Source organism: Schistocerca nitens, chromosome 1 (assembly GCF_023898315.1).
Source record: "Schistocerca nitens isolate TAMUIC-IGC-003100 chromosome 1, iqSchNite1.1, whole genome shotgun sequence".
NCBI classification, from domain to species: Eukaryota; Metazoa; Arthropoda; class Insecta; order Orthoptera; family Acrididae; genus Schistocerca; species Schistocerca nitens.
In genome coordinates this window covers 200,718,464-200,737,903 of record NC_064614.1, presented here as the reverse complement: position 1 = coordinate 200,737,903, position 19,440 = coordinate 200,718,464, and the positions used below count along the sequence as shown (strand labels likewise).

At 42.5% G+C, this 19,440-nt stretch overlaps 1 protein-coding gene across 1 annotated transcript in view; it reads right to left on the bottom strand.

Annotated features, from left to right (window-relative positions):
* The window catches only part of LOC126235091 (ankyrin repeat and MYND domain-containing protein 2-like), a 62,621-nt gene extending 45,136 nt beyond the window's left edge, over window positions 1-17,485 (bottom strand). Inside the window, exons 1-2 of the mRNA XM_049943828.1 lie at window positions 17,155-17,485; window positions 16,803-16,968 (exon numbers count right to left, since the gene is read on the bottom strand). Coding sequence (XP_049799785.1) covers window positions 16,803-16,968; window positions 17,155-17,355 — 367 coding nt within the window. The 5' untranslated portion in view covers window positions 17,356-17,485. The remainder of the gene's footprint in view (window positions 1-16,802; window positions 16,969-17,154) is intronic.
* Window positions 17,486-19,440: the final 1,955 nt, after the last annotated feature.

Here is a 19,440-nt window from a genome sequence, read left to right as displayed (position 1 = left end):
AGATTCAAGCCAGCTTCCCTGTAGAGTGCACTCCACTGCCCCAAAACCACTGGCATTTGCGACTTCAGTGGTGTAAACGAGAGTTCACTGGGTGGGTGGGGGGGAAGGTGGAGTTCTGTTGTGTTTTCTGATCAAAGCTGGTTCTGCTTCACTGCCAGTGATGACCGTGTGTTGGTTTGGAGGCCAGCAGAAGGCCTGCAACAAACCTGTCTGTGTGCTAGACACACTAGAGCTACAACTGGAGTGATGGTCTGGGGTGTGATTTTGTATGACAGCAGGAGCACTCTGCAGTTATCTTAAGCACCCTAACTGCAAATTTGTACATCAGCCTGGTGGTTCGATCTGTTGTGCTGCCATTCATTCACACACAGCATTCGAGGTGGTGTTTTCCAACAGGATAACACTCATCCACATACTACTGTTGTTGCCCAACGTGCTCTACACAGTGTCAACATGTTGCCTTGGCCTGCTTGATCATCAGATGTGTCTCCAATCAAGCACATAAGGGATATCATTGGAAGACAACTCCAGCATCATTCACGACCAGCATTAATCGTTCCTGTATAGACCGACCACATGCAATAGGCATGGAATTTCATCCCACGAACTGACATCCAGCATCTGTGCAAATACAACGTATGCATGTTTGCATGCTTGCATTCAACATCCTGGTGGTTACACCGGTTATTAATGTACCAGCATTCCACATTTGCAATAGCTTACCTTACAGTTACATTAACTCATGATACTGCAATGTTAATCACTTAAATATGTTACCAACAGATGTGTATTCCCAAAACTTCATTACTCCAAATTAATTATGTTTCGGCTTTGCAATTTTTTTCCGTCAGTGTATATGGATCACTTTGTGGAGACGACCCTAAAAACTGCACAGCTTAAACCTCAACATTTCTTCCATTATGTGGGTGACACCTTTTTTTTGAGTGGGAACAGGGCAGAGATTACATTACATCACATTACATTAATACTTGTTCCATTAATGAATGTGCCATTTCGTAATGATGTGGAATATGTCAGTTTAACATAAGTTTCCTTTACACAATAAAATCAATTTTTTTATCTTCTTATCTAAAGATTCATTAACTGAGTAGGAGTTGTCATTCAAAAATTCTTTTTAACTTGATTTTAAATGTTAGTTGGCTATCTGCCTGACTTTTAACACTATTTGGCAAATCACCAAAGGTTTTAGTGGCAGCATAATTCATCCCTTTCTGTGAAGTCAGATTTAACCCAGAATAGTGAAGATCATCCTTTCTTCTAGTGTTGTAGCTACGCACTTTGCTATTATTTTTGAACTGGGATGGGTTATTAATAGCAAATTTTGTAAGTGAATATATGTATTGCGAAGGTACTGTGAATGTCCCAACTTCATTAAATAAATGTCTGCAAGGTAATCTTGAGTGGGCTCCAGCTATTATTCTGATTACACACTTTTGTGCAATGAATACTTTTTCTCCTAATGATGAATTACCCCAACCCATGATGCCCTATGAAAGCAGTGAATGAAAATAGTCACAGTAAGCTAATTTACTGTTATGTTTATCACCACAATTTGCAATAACCCTAACAGTATAAGTTGCTGGACCTAACTATTTCAGCAGATCATCAATGTGTTTCTTCCAATTCAATCTCTCATCAATCCACACACCCAGAAATTTTGAATATTCTGCCTTAGCAACAGACTACTGTTCAAAGTCTATATTTATTAATGGTGTTATGCCATTTACTGTACAGAATTGTATGTACCACAAGGGAGACAAGACAGAATCCTTTGGGACACCATTCTTGATACCTCCCCAATCAGAGGACTTTGCTGATTTTTGCAGACTACTTTACTGGTAATTTTGGCTTCTGCATTCTTCCATTTAAGTATAAACTAAACCATTTATGCGCTGTCCCATTATTACCGCAATACTTCAGCTTATCTAGAAGAATTTCATGATTCACACAGTCAAAAGCCTTCAATAGAGCACAAAATATCCCAATGGGTGAAGTTCGTTCATTCAGAGCATTTAGTATTTGATCAGTGAAAGCATCTATAGCACTTTCTGTTGAAAAACCTTTCTGGAAACCAAACTGAAATTTTGTTAGTACATTTTTACAAATATGTGATGCTACTCTTGAATACATTATATGACCTAAACAAGTTCCTGGACCACAAGCACTTCACAATGGCACTAGAACAGAATGGATGTCTTCCATTTGTGGCCATTCTGATAAGAAAAGCAGATGGTACAATAGGATGTACAGTCTACAAAAAGAAGACCCGCATACAACTTTCATGTAAAGAGCTGTCATCATCCAGCACAGCAGTACACTGTTGTGACAACTCTAGTACATATAGCACATGCACTTTGTGACAAAGACAGACTCCCCACCTAGCTGGTTGGAGGTTAAAGGACTAAACATCAAGGTCATCAGTTCCCCAATCCAGGGGTACTTCATCTGGAATTAGTGACTTCCGCAAAGTACATTTTCTCATGATGGAAGTCCATAGGAGCAGTAAGACTGAGGCACAGAAGGCAATACTAATACCAGACGTGAGAAAGTATTTACGGAGAAGCATATGGATCAGGCAGGTATATAGGTCAGAGCAGAGATTATCCAATGGTGAAAAACACCCCTCACCACATCTGACCCTCACTTGCCCAATGAAGGGCGAAGACAGTTACACAGCAGAGAATTTCTTCAAGTCAATACACTGAGAACAATAAAATCAAGAAAGATTTTTAAATTTAATGGATTTCAGTTGGACTGTCAATAATAAACACAAGAGGACAGAAATAGGTAAGGCAGTAGGTGGTTGTCCCTGTGCTTCAGCATGTAAACAGAGTTGGGCTACCCCCAGACATCACACACTTGCTCCAGCAAAGTCAAGGTGTTGAAGAGTCCCCACTATTCACACGAGAGTGCAACCATTAAAACAGAAAACAAGGTGCAGCAGAAAAGTTGACAAACCGCACCTAAATGCAAATAAAACAGAATAAGTGGGGAATGAAAGAGGGAGTTGGTCAAGGACGTTGGGTCTGAGGCCCCCTGACTCTGAATGCAGTGGGAGATGCCACAACCCCAATCATCCTGCCCCTGCTCCAAAGGTTGCTTAAAACCTTATATCTGAAAATAAAAGCCACTTTCATGGAGAACTAATTAAACCATCCAGGAATCATCTGCCAGTATTTGAGACACAAGAATTGAGAAGGCCATGCCTATTGTGGAGGGCCAGAAGAAGGGGCGAAACACCAGGCTATGACTGCTATCTGTAAGGCTCCACAACTATATGTGAGTAGCTCATTACGTAAAACAGAACTATGGGTTAGCATGGTGTGACCAATGCAGAGCTGACATAGGATGATGGATTCCTCCCAGGAGGAATGGAAGGAAGAATACCATGCAGTAGTAGTCTCCTCAACAGTACCGAATTTGTTAGAGTTGGCAGTAGCCAGGCAGTAATTATTTGATCATGAGTGAGCAGAGGTCTTATTTGCAACCATAAATCTGCGACTTGGATGAGCAAATTGAATTGGGGGGGGGGGGTGTTTGAGTAATCACTCCTCTAGCCAAATGGTCAGCCAGTTCATTCCCTGGGATACCAAAATGACCTGAGACAGAGAGAAAGACAGCTGAGCAGTCAGAATAACTAAGTTCAGTGAGAAGGTCATGAACTGTGGAGACCACAGAATGACAAGGGTAACATTTGTCAGTGGCCTAAAGACTGTTCACTGAGTCACTATGCAGTCAAGAGAGGCTCATTTAACAAAGTTAAGGGCTCTGTTAACAGCTATCAGCACCAACATAAAAACACTACATGTTCCTGACAACAAAGTGTTTACCTGAACAGGAGGGTGTTGAAAGGCATATCCCGTCTTTCCACAGTTTTAGAGGAGTCAGTGCACAAGATGGTAGCACCCTGAAACTCCTGAAGAACTGGATGTGACAGACACCGAACGGCCATGGGGTGACAGAGACTTTACGAAACTGTAATAAATTGGTCCTAAATTGGGGCTTGGGCATGCACAAGAAAACACGGGGTACACTTCTAGGGATGAGAGGCAGATATTCTGGCAGAAGGCTGTGTGATGCCTTCCAAATGGTAATCTCACTTGAGGGGTGGTATCCTCACTTCAGTGAGGAGACTGCATATGGGACTATTCTGGAAGGATCGAGTGGCCTGTTGAAATCCAACATGGTGGATCAGGTCTAACAATTTCAAAGCCAAAGGTGCTGCTGAGCCATGAATGTGGCAACCATGGTACAGCTGGGATGAGACCAGGGTCCAGTAAATACGGAGAAGAGCAGCACAATCTGCACCCGACAAAGTGTGGGCAAGGAAGCAGAGAGCATTAAGCTAGTATTCAGCTGACACATTTAATGCAACCAAGTCAGCTTTCTATCAAAAAGAGACAACAATGAGACTCTCCAACAACATCCAAGTTATAAGAGCATACTAACTACAAGCCAACACAGACTGATTTATATCTCAACACCCAAAGTTTTCACCACCAAGTCCAGAAGAGAACAGCTTTAAAAACACTGGTATCCAGAGCAAAAACTGTTTTTGGCAAGGACCACTTGGATTCTGAAATTAATCATCTGGCTCGAAACAGCATATCCAGACACTCCGGGATGATGATGGCATTGAAACAGAGGATGACACGCGTAAAGCTGAAATACTAAACACCTTTTTCCAAAGCTGTTTCACAGAGGAAGACCGCACTGCAGTTCCTTCTCTAAATCCTCGCACAAACGAAAAAATGGCTGACGTCAAAATAAGTGTCCAAGGAATAGAAAAGCAACTGGAATCACTCAACAGAGGAAAGTCCACTGGACCTGACAGGATACCAATTCGATTCTACACAGAGTACGCAAAAGAACTTGCCCCCCTTCTAACAGCCCTGTACCGCAAGTCTCTAGAGGAACGGAGGGTTCCAAATGATTGGAAAAGAGCACAGGTAGTCCCAGTGTTCAAGAAGGGTCGTCGAGCAGATGCGCAAAACTATAGACCTATATCTCTGACATCGATCTGTTGTAGAATTTTAGAACATGTTTTTTGCTCGAGTATCATGTTGTTTTTGGAAACCCAGAATCTACTATGTAGGAATCAACATGGATTCTGGAAACAGCGATCGTGTGAGACCCAACTCGTTTTATTTGTTCATGAGACCCAGAAAATATTAGATACAGGCTCCCAAGTAGATGCTATTTTCCTTGACTTCTGGAAGGCGTTCGGTACAGTTGCGCACTGTCGCCTGATAAACAAAGTAAGAGCCTACGGAATATCAGACCAGCTGTGTGGCTGGATTGAAGAGTTTTTAGCAAACACAACACAGCATGTTGTTATCAATGGAGAGACGTCTACAGTCGTTAAAGTAACCTCTGGCGTGCCACAGGGGAGTGTTATGGGACCATTGCTTTTCACAATATATATAAATGACCTAGTAGATAGTGTCGGAAGTTCCATGCGGCTTTTCGCGGATGATGTTGTAGTATACAGAGAAGTTGCAGCATTAGAAAATTGTAGCGAAATGCAGGAAGATCTGCAGCGGATAGGCACTTGGTGCAGGGAGTGGCAACTGTCCCTTAACATAGACAAATGTAATGCATTGTGAATGCATAGAAAGAAGGATCCTTTATTGTATGATTATATGATAGCGGAACAAACACTGATAGCAGTTACTTCTGTAAAATATCTGGGAGTATGCGTGCAGAACGATTTGAAGCGGAATGATCATATAAAATTAATTGTTGGTAAGGCGGGTACCAGGTTGAGATTCATTGGGAGAGTCCTTAGAAAATGTAGTCCATCAACAAAGGAGGTGGCTTACAAAACACTCGTTCGACCTATACTTGAGTATTGCTCATCAGTGTGGGATCCGTACCAGATCGGGTTGACGGAGGAGATAGAGAAGATCCAAAGAAGAGCGGCGCATTTCGTCACAGGGTTATTTGGTAACCGTGATAGCATTACAGAGATGTTTAGTAAACTCAAGTGGCAGACTCTGCAAGAGAGGTGCTCTGCATCGCGGTGTAGCTTGCTCGCCAGGTTTCGAGAGGGTGCGTTTCTGGACGAGGTATTGAATATATTGCTTCCCCCTACTTATACCTCCCGAGGAGATCACGAATGTAAAATTAGAGAGATTAGAGCGCGCACGGAGGCTTTCAGACAGTCGTTCTTCCCGCGAACCATATGTGACTGGAACAGGAAAGGGAGGTAATGACAGTGGCACGTAAAGTGCCCTCCGCCACACACCGTTGGGTGGCTTGCGGAGTATAAATGTAGATGTACATGTAGAAGTATGTGCTCCAAAAGAAGAGCTACAGTTCAGATGATATGAAGTCAGCATTCTCCAAGAAAAGGAAATGTGAAACTGTTGAACATTCACATGATGAGCCACTGGTTGCACACCACCTATTCTGCGGTGCTCCATCTAGCAAAACAGCCAGAGTCCTGGGAAGACAAGGTATCATATCTATTTTCTGACCTTCTAAGAAGATGAAGGAGATGCTACACACTGCTAAGGACAGTCTTGGCCTCAGGATCCCTGGGATTTACAGCATCCTTGTGACTGTGGTAGCAATTAAATTGGTCATTCGGTCTGCACAGTTTCCAACCACTGCGCAGAACATCAATGACATATTAAAAATCGAGAACTGGAGAAATCTGCAATTGCTGAGTACAGCCTCACAAACAAAGTAGTGTTTACAAAACAAAAGCTTTGATATCAGGCTCCTACATATTGGGATTCTCTAAAGAGGCTATAGAAATAAGAATTTGTGTGAAAATCTTCAACCTTGACAGCAGATATGATCTTAGCTGTGCATGGAGGTGAGCTCTCTGTAGGAAGAGCCAGAGATATTCGTTACAATGTTTACACTACAGTGGGCATGGCAACACCATGAAAGCAGAAGCTGACACCATCTGCGACTGCATGATGTAATTACCGACCAATCAGAAGCTATCTGGGCTATATAAAGCCACCACAGCAGCAGTTTTGTAGAAGACTATGGTGTTCGAGGATTTACCCTGAACTAATGCGGCATGAAGTCCGAGAATGTTTTAAACAACTTTCAAGCTCTAGTTACCCAAGTAGAGTTCTGGGTCAGGATGGACTGTGGCACGATGACAGAAACACTTGACCCATGGTTTTTGCAGGAGATAATTAGAAATCTTGGGAAAGGGTCCATCGGATGGCACCTTGGAGCTGGTGTTCAGCTGAGGCTAGTGACTGACAGCAGTACCAAGTGCAAAAGTTATCGACACACAATTCAGGAGTGACCAGCGGCTCAACAGAGGTCACTAAGTCATTGGTGACAAAGAAGAAGAGAGTGACACTCAGGACAGAGCCTATTTTCTTGGTATTAACTTGAGTAACATTCATGTGTTGGATAATCTGACTATGAATTGTATCAGGGCCTGGGGCTGTATCATGAGATGAGGCAGAAACATATATGGGGATGTCTCCAATTTGTCGTTTCTGCAGTAGAAAAGTAGCCAGATAAGAAGATGATGCCAATGTTGTCACAAACTGGATCTCAAGGTGTTCAGCAGGAACTGACACATTTGTACAAAGAGCATCCTGAAGGACAAGACCTGGAACAGTCATTGATCATTGACAGCCCTGACGACTAGGAAGATTAGCCCACATCTGGGTTGAAGAGGTATATGTTCCTGGAGGAAACACGCACTCCCGGCATTCTTTCTTACTGCATTTAGTTACACAGCAAGTCTTAGCACAAAGTCACTTAAAAGTGATAAATTTGGTCTGTAAAGGATGTTGCTTGAATGTTGCAGGGCTCTTCAATGATACTGAGTAGCTCTTGCTAGGTCTTAGGTCCACCTTAGCACTGGCTGCAGTGGAGGGGACCTGTAGAAAGGAAAATAGCAGCTCTGGAAGGGCGATATCATCTGACACGTCTTGCACATCCCTGATGATGCAATCTGAGAAAGAGGGAGCAATGGTAACATCAGAGAGAGGCATACAACTGTCAGTTGGCTCTTTGAAGCACCCAGTGTGGTAGTTGGTCCATTTGGCAATATCAAGGAAGTGACAAGTTCAACCAGAAAGTAGTGGACAATGCAGTGAAACCACTAGACCAGCAGATGAGATCATTAAGATTAATAGCTGAAAATGTGCTGTGGGTGGCACCAAAATGTATAGGTGTACCATCACTGAGGAGAGAAAGATCATGGGGGTAAGAAGATAGTCAAGTACAGGGTTCCTACAAGATGAAGTAATACTGCCCCACAAGGGGTTGGGCACAGTGAAATCCTCAGTAGGGGGAAAGGGAGGGAAAGCTGATGGATTACAGCAGTCAAATCAAGTTAGTGGCCTGTCTGGAGGTATGTAAATGTTGCAAATGGTGGTCACTGAGGTCATCTGAATTCACACTGCTATTGCTTCCAATGTGGTGTGAAGGGGAGTCCATTCACTGACCACATATGAGCAAACAAATATACAGACCCATTCAGATGCCCTCTCAGGTCCAGCACGGTTCCAACAGAATGCAAAATAGCCATTGATTGTTGGGGACTGGTTGTCCTGAAGCGAGTTTCTTGCAGAACAACATATATTGCCGAAGAGGAGGAAATATGGTGATGTAGTTCCACCAGGTGACAGTGACGTAGTTCTTCCAGGTGACAGTAGTACTCACTATATTTCCATTGAATGATCACATTATGGATGTCCATGTTAGGCATGAAGGGGCCAGGAGGACTGGTCAGCCACAGGATCAATACCTGTTAGTAACGGCAGTAGAACATCAATGAGCACTGGTTCTAAATATGACAGCATGGAGGGTATATGGCACCTCCTGAGTCACCGGAGTGGCTTTGTCTTCATTATCCTCCTCCTCCTCCCCCGCCCATAGCCTTTGGTGGCCAGAATTCTTGCGAGGGACTATCTGTGATGAGCTTCAGGACAGATGGAGAGCGGGCAGCTCACTGACTCACAGGCTGTGGTGGTTGTGGTTCCTTCAACCATTTGCAGGCATTGGACCTCTGATCTGTCAGTTTCATGGGAGAGGGGTCGCAAGAGAAAGCCCCGTCACTGGTAGTACACTGGAGGAGGAAGCTGCTCCTCCAGCCAGGTGTGGGAAGTTGTTGCTGAAAGTGGTGCTGCAGGAACCAAAAGTGGCTGTGGGAGAACTGGCTTAAAAAAAAAACTGAGGCAGAGGGAGTGACAGCTGTGACTTTCACGTAACTGGACATCATACCAGTAGGATGCAGGTGTTCATATTTTTTACGTGCCTCACTCAGTATATGATAGGTGGTCAATAGATTTATATTCTTGTATTTTATTTTTCTTGAGGACTGGATAAACTGGTCAATGTAGAGGATAATGCTGCATGCAACTGACATACAGATAGTTGATCAAAAGCATCTCATTGGCGGTGGGACATAAGGTTTCACATTACACCTGCATACCAACACTAATTATTTCCAAGAGGACGCTCCCTTCAAATGCTAAGTTAAAGGAGCCTGGATCTATTTTCTTTTCTTTCTTGGAACCTTTCTGGACATATTGCACAAAACATTTGCCTCACCACTCAAGATCAGCAGGCAGCTCCTTGTCAGTTTGGAGCATAAGGTCTTTGTGGAAGATGATTTCTTACATCATACTCAGATTCTTGAGTGGAGCAATGATCACTGATATGTCACCACACGTTCACATGCCTGAAGGGCTGCAAACTGTGCAGCTGAAGAAGCTTTAATTAATAGTGATCCATTGCGTGTTTTTCTTGATGATTTAATTTCTCCAAATTTACCTTCAATATGCTCTGCAAAAACTAATGGCTTTGCCATTGTAAAAGTATCCTCATCAGTTTGGATAATACTAAGTATTGAATAAATTGTTCAGCTCCTAGACGTCTGTCTTGTCTCTCTTCCCGTGAGGTAGCCAGGGTAGGGAAAGAAGTAGGATTGTAACTAAACAAAATGAACTTTCAATTGCTGTTTGATGTGACAACCATATAAGAATGACCATTGTCTTGGTGTAATTTAGTATGTTTCATGTGCAAAATGTCCATCCTGAGGCCACTTACTCTGATCAAGGGTTCTCCCCACGAGTACCACCCAGATACAGCAAAGGCCATCTGGCCTGATGGCCACTGCTGAGAGTCCTGATACCCCAGGTAGAGGGCCTCTATTACTTGATATGCATGGGGAGCTAGCAGCTCAGGCATCATCAGTGTGATCTCTGTGTCGTCAGGGCACTCAATGGAAAGGGTACATTACAACCTCATCCTCTCAAATGACTACCGTGTAGATTTTGAAGTATAAATAAGAACCTATGCAGATATTGTGCGCAGACGAATTTTAACACTGCATGTAGTAGACACTATTTAAAGTGTTCTTCCCTGGTTGGACACAACTAACAAATTTGAAAAATGTAGGTCAAACCCAGGATGACATCAAAAATTACTTCAACCAATGAATGACAGAATATTCGAAGAAAGGAAATATCTGGGCCGACATGAAAACCTGTCACCATGAGAAAGAGAGCAAGAGAAGGATAGGTAGTCAAGTGATGACAGACTACATCACAGGAAAGGTTGGAGGTGCTGCGATAACTTGCCATGAACACACATGCAAAAGAGTGGTGAGTCCCCTGAGAGGACAACACCTTTTAGATGTGTTTCAACAAAATGAGTACAGTAAAGCACAGATTAGATGTGTATTGAAGAAAACGAATGATAGAATCATCTGCAAAGAAGAGGCAGAGGCACTTGCCTCCATCCTCAGTATTGTGCCTCCCTCAACCAAAATTGTGAGAATTCTCAGAAAAACAACATCCAGCCCATCTTCCATCTACCACGAATAATAAAAATATGCTTGGCTCGCTAAAGAACAAAATAAAACTGCAAATATCCATTATATATAGCATCCCTTGCAAGTGTGACCACTAGTGTACCGGGGAAATATACTGCTGCTTGGAACACTTTCACTGGGCACACCTGTGTGGCAGAATACAACCTCAACGAGGGTCAGAAGTTAAAATTTGAGAAAACGAAAATGGTGTGCTAAGCTAGAGGCTTTTGGGGGAGCACCCTCAAAGAATCAACTGAAATAAGGTTCCATTACAATCTTATCATCAGGGAGGAGGGCTACCACCTAAGTTTGGCAAGGAAACCTGCACTAGGAGATGTATGCCAAAAATGCACCCATCAATTGATGTCTCATGAGTCTGGGCAAGACTGAATGCACTGATGGTCAAACAGCGATCCCAATGATCCACAATCCCCACCACAGGTTGTCAACCCCCACACCAGGGGAGGAAAGAGTGGGAAGATATGGCCACAGCTCTGTATGGGATGCCTGCGCCATCTCGACACTATGCCAAGAAGAGGATCTGACAGTCAACAAAACATCACAGAATTTCAACACAGCCAAGCAGACCAAAGCCCGAGAAAATTTCATCAACAGTATATGCTGGGGAAGTCTACATGTATGTCTATTGATTTCTGTCTTCAAGGAAGCCCCGAATCCAGTCACAAATGTGAATCTGATTGTCAGTTAGCTGCTGTTGCTCTCAATTAAGAACAATGTATTAAGCTGTTTGTCAAGTAGCCTTCAATCCAATCTTGTATCTGTTAAGCTATTCTGCATGCATGTTTTTTGTTTAGTAGGTGATGATGTGAAACTATGCTGAAGATACTCTTGAAGTCAAGAAACACAGCATCAATCTGAGATTACAGCTTTTCATTTTAGATACCTCTCTTCTAGCACTTTTTTTTCTTTGGCCAATCTCACCATTATCCCTTCCTTCTCATTATACTTCTGCCAGACTGGGGAAGTTTCCTTTGCTTCAGTCTCATATGAATCTCTTCCCAAAATCCCTTCCAATCCTTAGCATCCTTGCCAATGCCACAAAAATCTCTACATCTGGATGCCAAACCCTTTCTCAAAGACCTTTAACTTTTCCAATTACACTAGTATCTAATCCTCAGCACTATGCTCTTAAATTCTTACACATTCCAACCAGAGCTCTCAACTGCTTCTCCCATTTTCACCATCTTTTTACAGTGTAGCAATTTCCTGCATCACACATCGCAACCCTTCCCCAGCCCCAATCAACCAGAACAGCCTTAGCATCATCAGGGATATAGATGTAGAGAGATATGAGAAAGCTTAACTGCTTATCTCTGCCTGATAGTACCATTTTTGAACCACTACTTCTTCACCCCCCCCCCCCCCTCCCCAACAATACTTACCTGACTGTCACTCTTCCTGCCTGACAGATAGATAATTATGTAAATGACAAATGCTGCCAACAGACAGCACAAGTATATATCATCTAATGAGAGTCATGAAGAGCTTCTCACCAAGAATGAATGGTCTGTTTGATTCTACTTATTCCCTAACAAAAAAATAAATAAATAAATAAATAAAAAAGAAATTTCATGACTGGGGTCCAGTCACACTGTTATTATTATTTTTTTTAAAAAAAATAATAAAGACCTCATGATTTCTTTGTTTGTAAAACTATGTATTCATAGAATCCACTACCTCAACTTTGGCCTTTTGCATGCCTGCACCAGGAACAAACCTTCCAGATGCATCTGTCAGACAACACAGTACACTCATTTTCAGAAAAAAAAACAGAACACTCTGAATGAATAGATATAGTATGTTTGTATTCACAGGACATGTATATTAATATGTTCTGCAGAAATGATTAGCTCTTGAACCATGTCGGCTCGTGGATTCAAGGTCAACATCAATATCGTGGCGCAACACCACCTACCGATAAATGTGCCAGCGACTATAATTGTCACGTTATACTGTAGGTAATGGAGCAGGGTGACTTGAACATATGTGCAGAGTGCCTCATAGATGCATGTGTGAACTGTACTGTTAAATCAGTGAGTTCAAAGAGGATGCATTATTGGCATGAAAGAATGTTATGCATCCATCCAGAAAATTGCTGCTTTTGTGGGATGAAGTGTTTCAGCAGTGCAAGGGGTGATGGTTCATGGAAGGCAGCATCATTATATCAGTGACTGCATTCGCACAAGACATAGCACCAACTCAAGGCCTTAGGGAGTAGGGTGTGACTGGGTACAATCACAAATCATAGTTGGTTTGTGTCCAGGGTACTGTGAGCAACGTGACCTACGTAAATGACATCTTGCAACAGCCATACCATTTCTGCACAACACCCCAAATGTCATTTTGCCACAAGACAATAAATGACCACAAGTTGCTGCATGAACGTGTGCGTTCTTGGTGTCCCATGTCAGCATTTTGCCCTGGCCCACCAGATCATCAGACTTGTCGCCAATCAGAAATGTGTGGGATACAGTGAAATGATGGGTGCAGAATATCAACCACCACAGATGAACTTTGGAACCAGGTGAATGCAGCATGGATACACGGCTTATACGCATTGATGCCATCACGTGTGGAAAAGTTATCAGGGCCAATGGCGGGCCTGTGCCTACTAGGCAACAGGACACTTGCTAAACCAAGATGACTGAAATGCTTATCATTTCTGCAGAACATTCTAATGCAAATGTCCTGTGAATATGAATGTCCGATCTCTAGCCATTCAAGGTGTACTGTATTTTCTGAACATAAGTGTATGAAGTACACTATTCTTCAAATTTAAGGGTATTTAATCAATTATTAAACCTGTATGTATAATATGTGCACTGGTGGTTCGATGAGCCCTGTGTCAGGCACTTAAATGTGATTTTCAGAGTATCCATGTAGATGCAGATCAGGATGTGTATGTGATTAACCAAGTTAAGCATCTATGAATAATGGTCAACAAGGTAACACACACTTTACTCTGCATCAAGCTGTTCTCATGTTGACACTGTTAGGGCATAATTCGTATCACTTCAGGCAGGGGGGGGGGGGGGGTTAAATTCACAGTCTCGGATGTTATTGAATTTAGCATATGTTAAAATTCAGGAGTAAGTAAGAAACACTTTTTTTTTTTGTTTACTTCAAAAAAAATTCCTGCCCCAATATGCAAGCGTCCTCAATCAACTATAGCTGTGAGAAATACTGACTATTAATTCTGACTGACATGTATGATTTGACAGCATGTGCAAACTGATTAAGCGGAATCTAGAACACATCCTATAATGCACTTTTGCTTATTAACATACATCTTAGCACCCTAAAGTTGCAAAGGTCTTCGCTGGTTTTGCTGATATTCCATGGTCTGCCAACAAACATACACATCTAAGTGTCCTGAATACTTTGACATAAACTCCCAGTGGCTAATTTGGTTCATGCTTGTACAGTGATTTATTATTTCTTTATTATATCTAGAATATTTCATGGTTTTCAACCTGAGAAAGTTAACCACACAGCATCTAGCTCTCTCCTTTGAGAGAAAGATTGTCTCCCAAGGAGCCTTCCGAACTGATGTCATTACTGAGGTGAAACAAGCAACAAGATATGAACTAAATGAAATATATCTGATGTGCTATAGTTAAATTGCACTATTAATTAGCTGCTACTTTACATAATCACTATCAGGGCCACTGCACTTCTCATTCCCTCCCTCTAATACCTTACAAGTTTTTTCCTGGTCGCTAAATAATTTTCTCGATGTCTCTTGAACCTCAATGTGATCAATGAAATTATCTCCATCCAAGTGTTCTTTCAACTTTTTAAATAAGTGAAAGTATCTCTAGGAGGATGTGTATCATATGCTGTATGCTCCAAAATTTTCCCTCTGAGCCAAGTGCAGATTGTGGATTGATATAATCACACAGTAAACAAATTTCTTGCAAATGCCTTTCTTGTCAATTGTTTTCAACAGTTCAGGGCATTGCTTTGTAGTGTGACAGGAAACACTGGCATTGATACTGTTTCCTCACGGCAAATGTTTTCATATGGAGTAAAACAAAATTGCCATTATTCTTTGATGGTCAGCTGATAAATTTCCCTCAGGTGTGTATGGTAACATCTCCCTGTTTTCCTTTGTTCTCTCTCTCTCTCTCTCTTCTTTTATTCTGAAGTATATGTTGGGTTAAGTTTCATTGCCTATCATAACACTATACAGACAACTATCTGCTATGACAATACAAACCATGCATCTTTTAGCTAATGAATTGACTTGGCGATTAAATGGGGAAGAGGACTTTTCTCTATTGAACAGTTGCTAAACTAATCAAGTGCAGTCGAAAGCAAAATGAGTCACATAAGAGAATCTCGCAGCATGAACATCTGAAAAACGTGATAAACCTCACCACAGCTGATCACTGGAAGAACTGTCATACTGATAGCTGCGGATGATGGGCCTTGGACATTCTTAGTTAGTGGAGTAATTTCTCTGATTTATTCCAATAACAATTGCAACTCTAGTTGTGTCAAATTACACAGTTTGCTTCCCTACGCCAAAATGTAATGAGTAACCCACCAAATCTCCTCCATGCTTGGGACTGGGACTTGCAACTATTCCCTGTAAGTGCTTCATTTATTTCTCATCCAAGGATCATTGCACAATGATATTAAATTTGCCAAGGTAATAAGTGCAAATCAATAGGACAAAATATACAACACACATCATACATAAGATACTTTACGAGGATAGGGCAGGTATCCTATGGGGGTTAGGGCAGGTTGTCAATTGTAGTCTTGTCGAAGGAACCATCCCAGCATTTGCCTTAGTGATCCAGGTAAACCGTGGGGAATCCAAATCAGGATGCAACTTCATCCTGCCGAAAATGAGGTCAGTGCCTTCAGAGCTGCACTGCCTTTGAGTTGTAGACATTCCAGCTCACAGTACAAGTGACTCATCTCTACTAGTGATTGAATGAGTAATAAGCTCTTCAAACCGGCTTCTGTTATCAGGAAGATGATCAAACTTTATTATGTAGAAGAGATAATATTGGTATAAAGGTGTTTAGAAATAAAAGATGGCCTTTCACTGCAACATGCACTTCGCTTCAACAGAAGATTATAGTATCTGTCAATAATATATGAGATAATATTCCTAGTAAAATATATTAACAAAGAATTTACAACTGTATGCATACACACACAGAAACAAGATGCATGCACTGGCAAGTAAAGCAGAAACTGAAAAATCAAAATTAGTGGCTTCTTCCCAGCTTTTCAACACAATCCCTAAATGAGTAATTAAAGCCATTTCAAGGAATCATACTGTAAAAATTTTTGATTAGGGCAACACAAGACTGTCAGTAAAAATGATGGTAGCTATTGCACAAATAAGCCAGGTGCAATAAAAGCTTCTCTTCAAAACTGCCTTCCTTCCTGCATTCCATGAATTTGAATTTTAAAAATGAAAACAAACATACAATGGTCAATATCTTTCTTAAAGTTTATTTATACAGACTTTTAGCCTCGAGATATATAAATGAAACTATCTTTTTTCTGTACAGTAACACAATACACTTGGCTGCAAAATCTTTAATGACAATATGTAGCTCACTATTTTCGTGTTCAACTGGTCATGCCTCTTATTAACTAGAGATGCAAACTTTTACGCATGACAAATTGGAAGCAGTGAGATTTCTTTGTGTGTGTGTGTGTGGGGGGGGGGGGGGGGGACATTGCTATTTGTTGTAAAGTTATAACAGTTTCAAGTTTCGTCACATATTATGTAATTTGCACTACACCACGGTTACTTAAACAAACTTTGAACAAATTACCTACAAAACTGCCACGCTAGAAATAACTGCTGTTAAGTTCGGGAAACACAGACATAAAGATACCACACGAAGCATAGCATGGCGTCTATTACTAAAAATAATACAATGTTAACCTAATGAGATCAGTTGTCTAAACAATCAAAGTTCGTTACCAACAAATGCGGCCATTTGCGAAGCTGTTCTTCCAACTGTATTGGTTGCATGACTCTTGGCCCCTGCCATAAGCAATAAGCGACATAACTCTGCGTTCCCTGACAACGCCGCAAAGTGTAACGCAGTGTAGCCATGCTCATGTTTTCCAGAATTTACGTCGGCCCCCTGAAAATTTGTTAATAAAGAAAACATGACAAAAATCTAAAATTTTTAAATTTTGATTGATAACACCTAAACGATTAGTTTGATTGCGAAAACAGAAACAAAAATTCTGCCACCTGCTCTGCTCTAAATATTCGATTAAGACTGACAGCTGATTCAAAACCGCGTCTGCACTGTGTTGACACTTACCTGATCTAATAACATTTGCACCATTTCCTTATTTCCTTTGTATGCAGCATGTTGAAGTGGCGTCATACCATTTTCATCAAATACGTCAGGTTTCATTTTGTATTGTAATAGAAGGCTTTTTAAGCCGTCTGCGTCATTATTTGCAATTTTTTCAAATACTTCTTTCTCCGCCTCACTCGTACCGCCGCACTCAGATGCCATTGCTATCAAAGTAGTTCAATCACAGAACTTCCTCACCTGCTGTAGCTGGAAATATTACTTTCATCATTTTCTTGACGATTGCTACGTTTACGTAGGACACAATTTCCAGCAGACGAATACCGAATTTTGGAAACCGTTTTTCGCTGTCGTGTTTACATGTTTAGCTTGTTTACATGTTCAGCTGGTTTTCCATCCTCAGCCGCCACTCGAGGCTACAAAGACAGAAATTTAAGAGATCAAGTATTGTATGCGATTATGCGGTAGTTTGCACTTACCCCCCCCCCCCCCCCCCCGCCAGCCCCTTTATATATATAGACCCTTCACTCCCCATGTACCGACCGCCACGAGGCCACCTCATCGCCTCATCGTTCAAGACACTGACACTCTTCTCCGCGTTGGAGACAAGCTCTTCCTCGCTGGAGACATGAACGCAAGGCGCCAGATCTGGAATTCGCGGACGCGGCGGAACATCAGTGGGAGGCGTCTTTATCACGCTGCCGAGAGGGCACGAGCTTTCCTCTATGGACCTGACGAGCCAATGCACTATCCTCCAAATGGCAACGCTCCAGATGTCCTGGACATTTGTCTTGTCAAAGGCGTAAACTGGTTTGTCACACCAGAAGTACTCCATACTATGAACTCTGACCACCTGCCAGTGCTCTTACAACTACACTTCGATCCACTTCCTCATGCAGCCAAGCTCGACACCAGTAAGACCAACTGGCCACGTTTCCAACAGCTTGTTATGGATCACCTCCCAGAAGAGCCACCATCGTTAGACACAGACGTCAATGCTGCTATCGACACTCTGAACACGGCTCTTACCACAGCTGTCGTTAACTCCACACTGCCTCCAAGGACCTCCACTGTGACAGCCCCAGCTCTCCCTGTGGACATCCAGGATCTCATCCGGGAACTAAATCGCCTTAACAGAGTTTGGCATGAAAAAAAAAAAAAAACAACTTAAACATTAGTGTCATGCAATATTTTTCGTAATGTAATATCTTGTACAGACATCTTTTATTAACTGACACGTTCCACATCATTATGAAGTGTCGTATTCATGATCTATGGAACAAGTATTAATCTAATTTAATCTAATCTCAGCTGAAGCGTCGAATCAACCATCTACGCCGCACCATCAAGGCTGCACTTGCTGCCCATCGTATACGCCAATGGGAGGAGAAGCTTGCCTCAGTTGATCCTGGGGCTGATACGTGGGAGATTGTCCGTTCCCTCACTCGGCATCGCCCACAACTGCCGCCACTCACTACCATGGATGGACCTGCCTTCACGCCTGCGGCTAAAGCAGAGGCCCTGGCAACGACTTTTGGGGCAAACTTCCGGCCACTTGTGGAACCAGTTAAACTGACGAACGTCCAAACTGTCGTGACCAGACTTGCTGCCTTCCTCGATGGAGGCCATGGTGATGTCACCATTGTATCGACGTCTGAACGGGAGGTCACTGAACACATTAGACGGTTGCCCCAGGAGAAGGCCCCAGAACATTACAATGTTGATGGGAGAGTCCTCCACTTGCTGCTCAGGCTAGCCATCTTGTATGTAGTAGCTCTCTTCAACGCCATCTTTGAGCAAATGCGGTTTCCTAAAGCTTGGAAGAAAGCTGTCGTTGTGGCGGTCCCGAAGCCGGGCAGAAACAGGAGCTTACCGGCGAATTATCGACCCATCAGCCTCCTCCCGACGTTGAGCAAAGTGTTTGAGAGAATCCTACTCTCCAGATTCGGCCAGCTGCTTCATCAGGATAACATCATTCCACGGAAGCAGTTCGGATTTCGTCAGCATCACTCTACTACTCAGCAGTTACTCAGCGTCATCGAGGAGGCAACACTGGCCTTCAACAACCAGGAGTTTTGCGGCCTTGTCCTGCTTGATGTGTCAATGGCTTGCCAGTTTCCCCGAGAGTAGGTCGCGCCATCTACGCAGATGACACGGCACTCTTCTCGCGACACTGGAACATTGATGCTGTCCTCCGACGTTTACAAACAGCACTGCAAGACCTCGAGTGTTGGGCTGCCGACTGGAGGATCGGCTTCAACGCCACTAAGACGCAGGTGATGATACTTA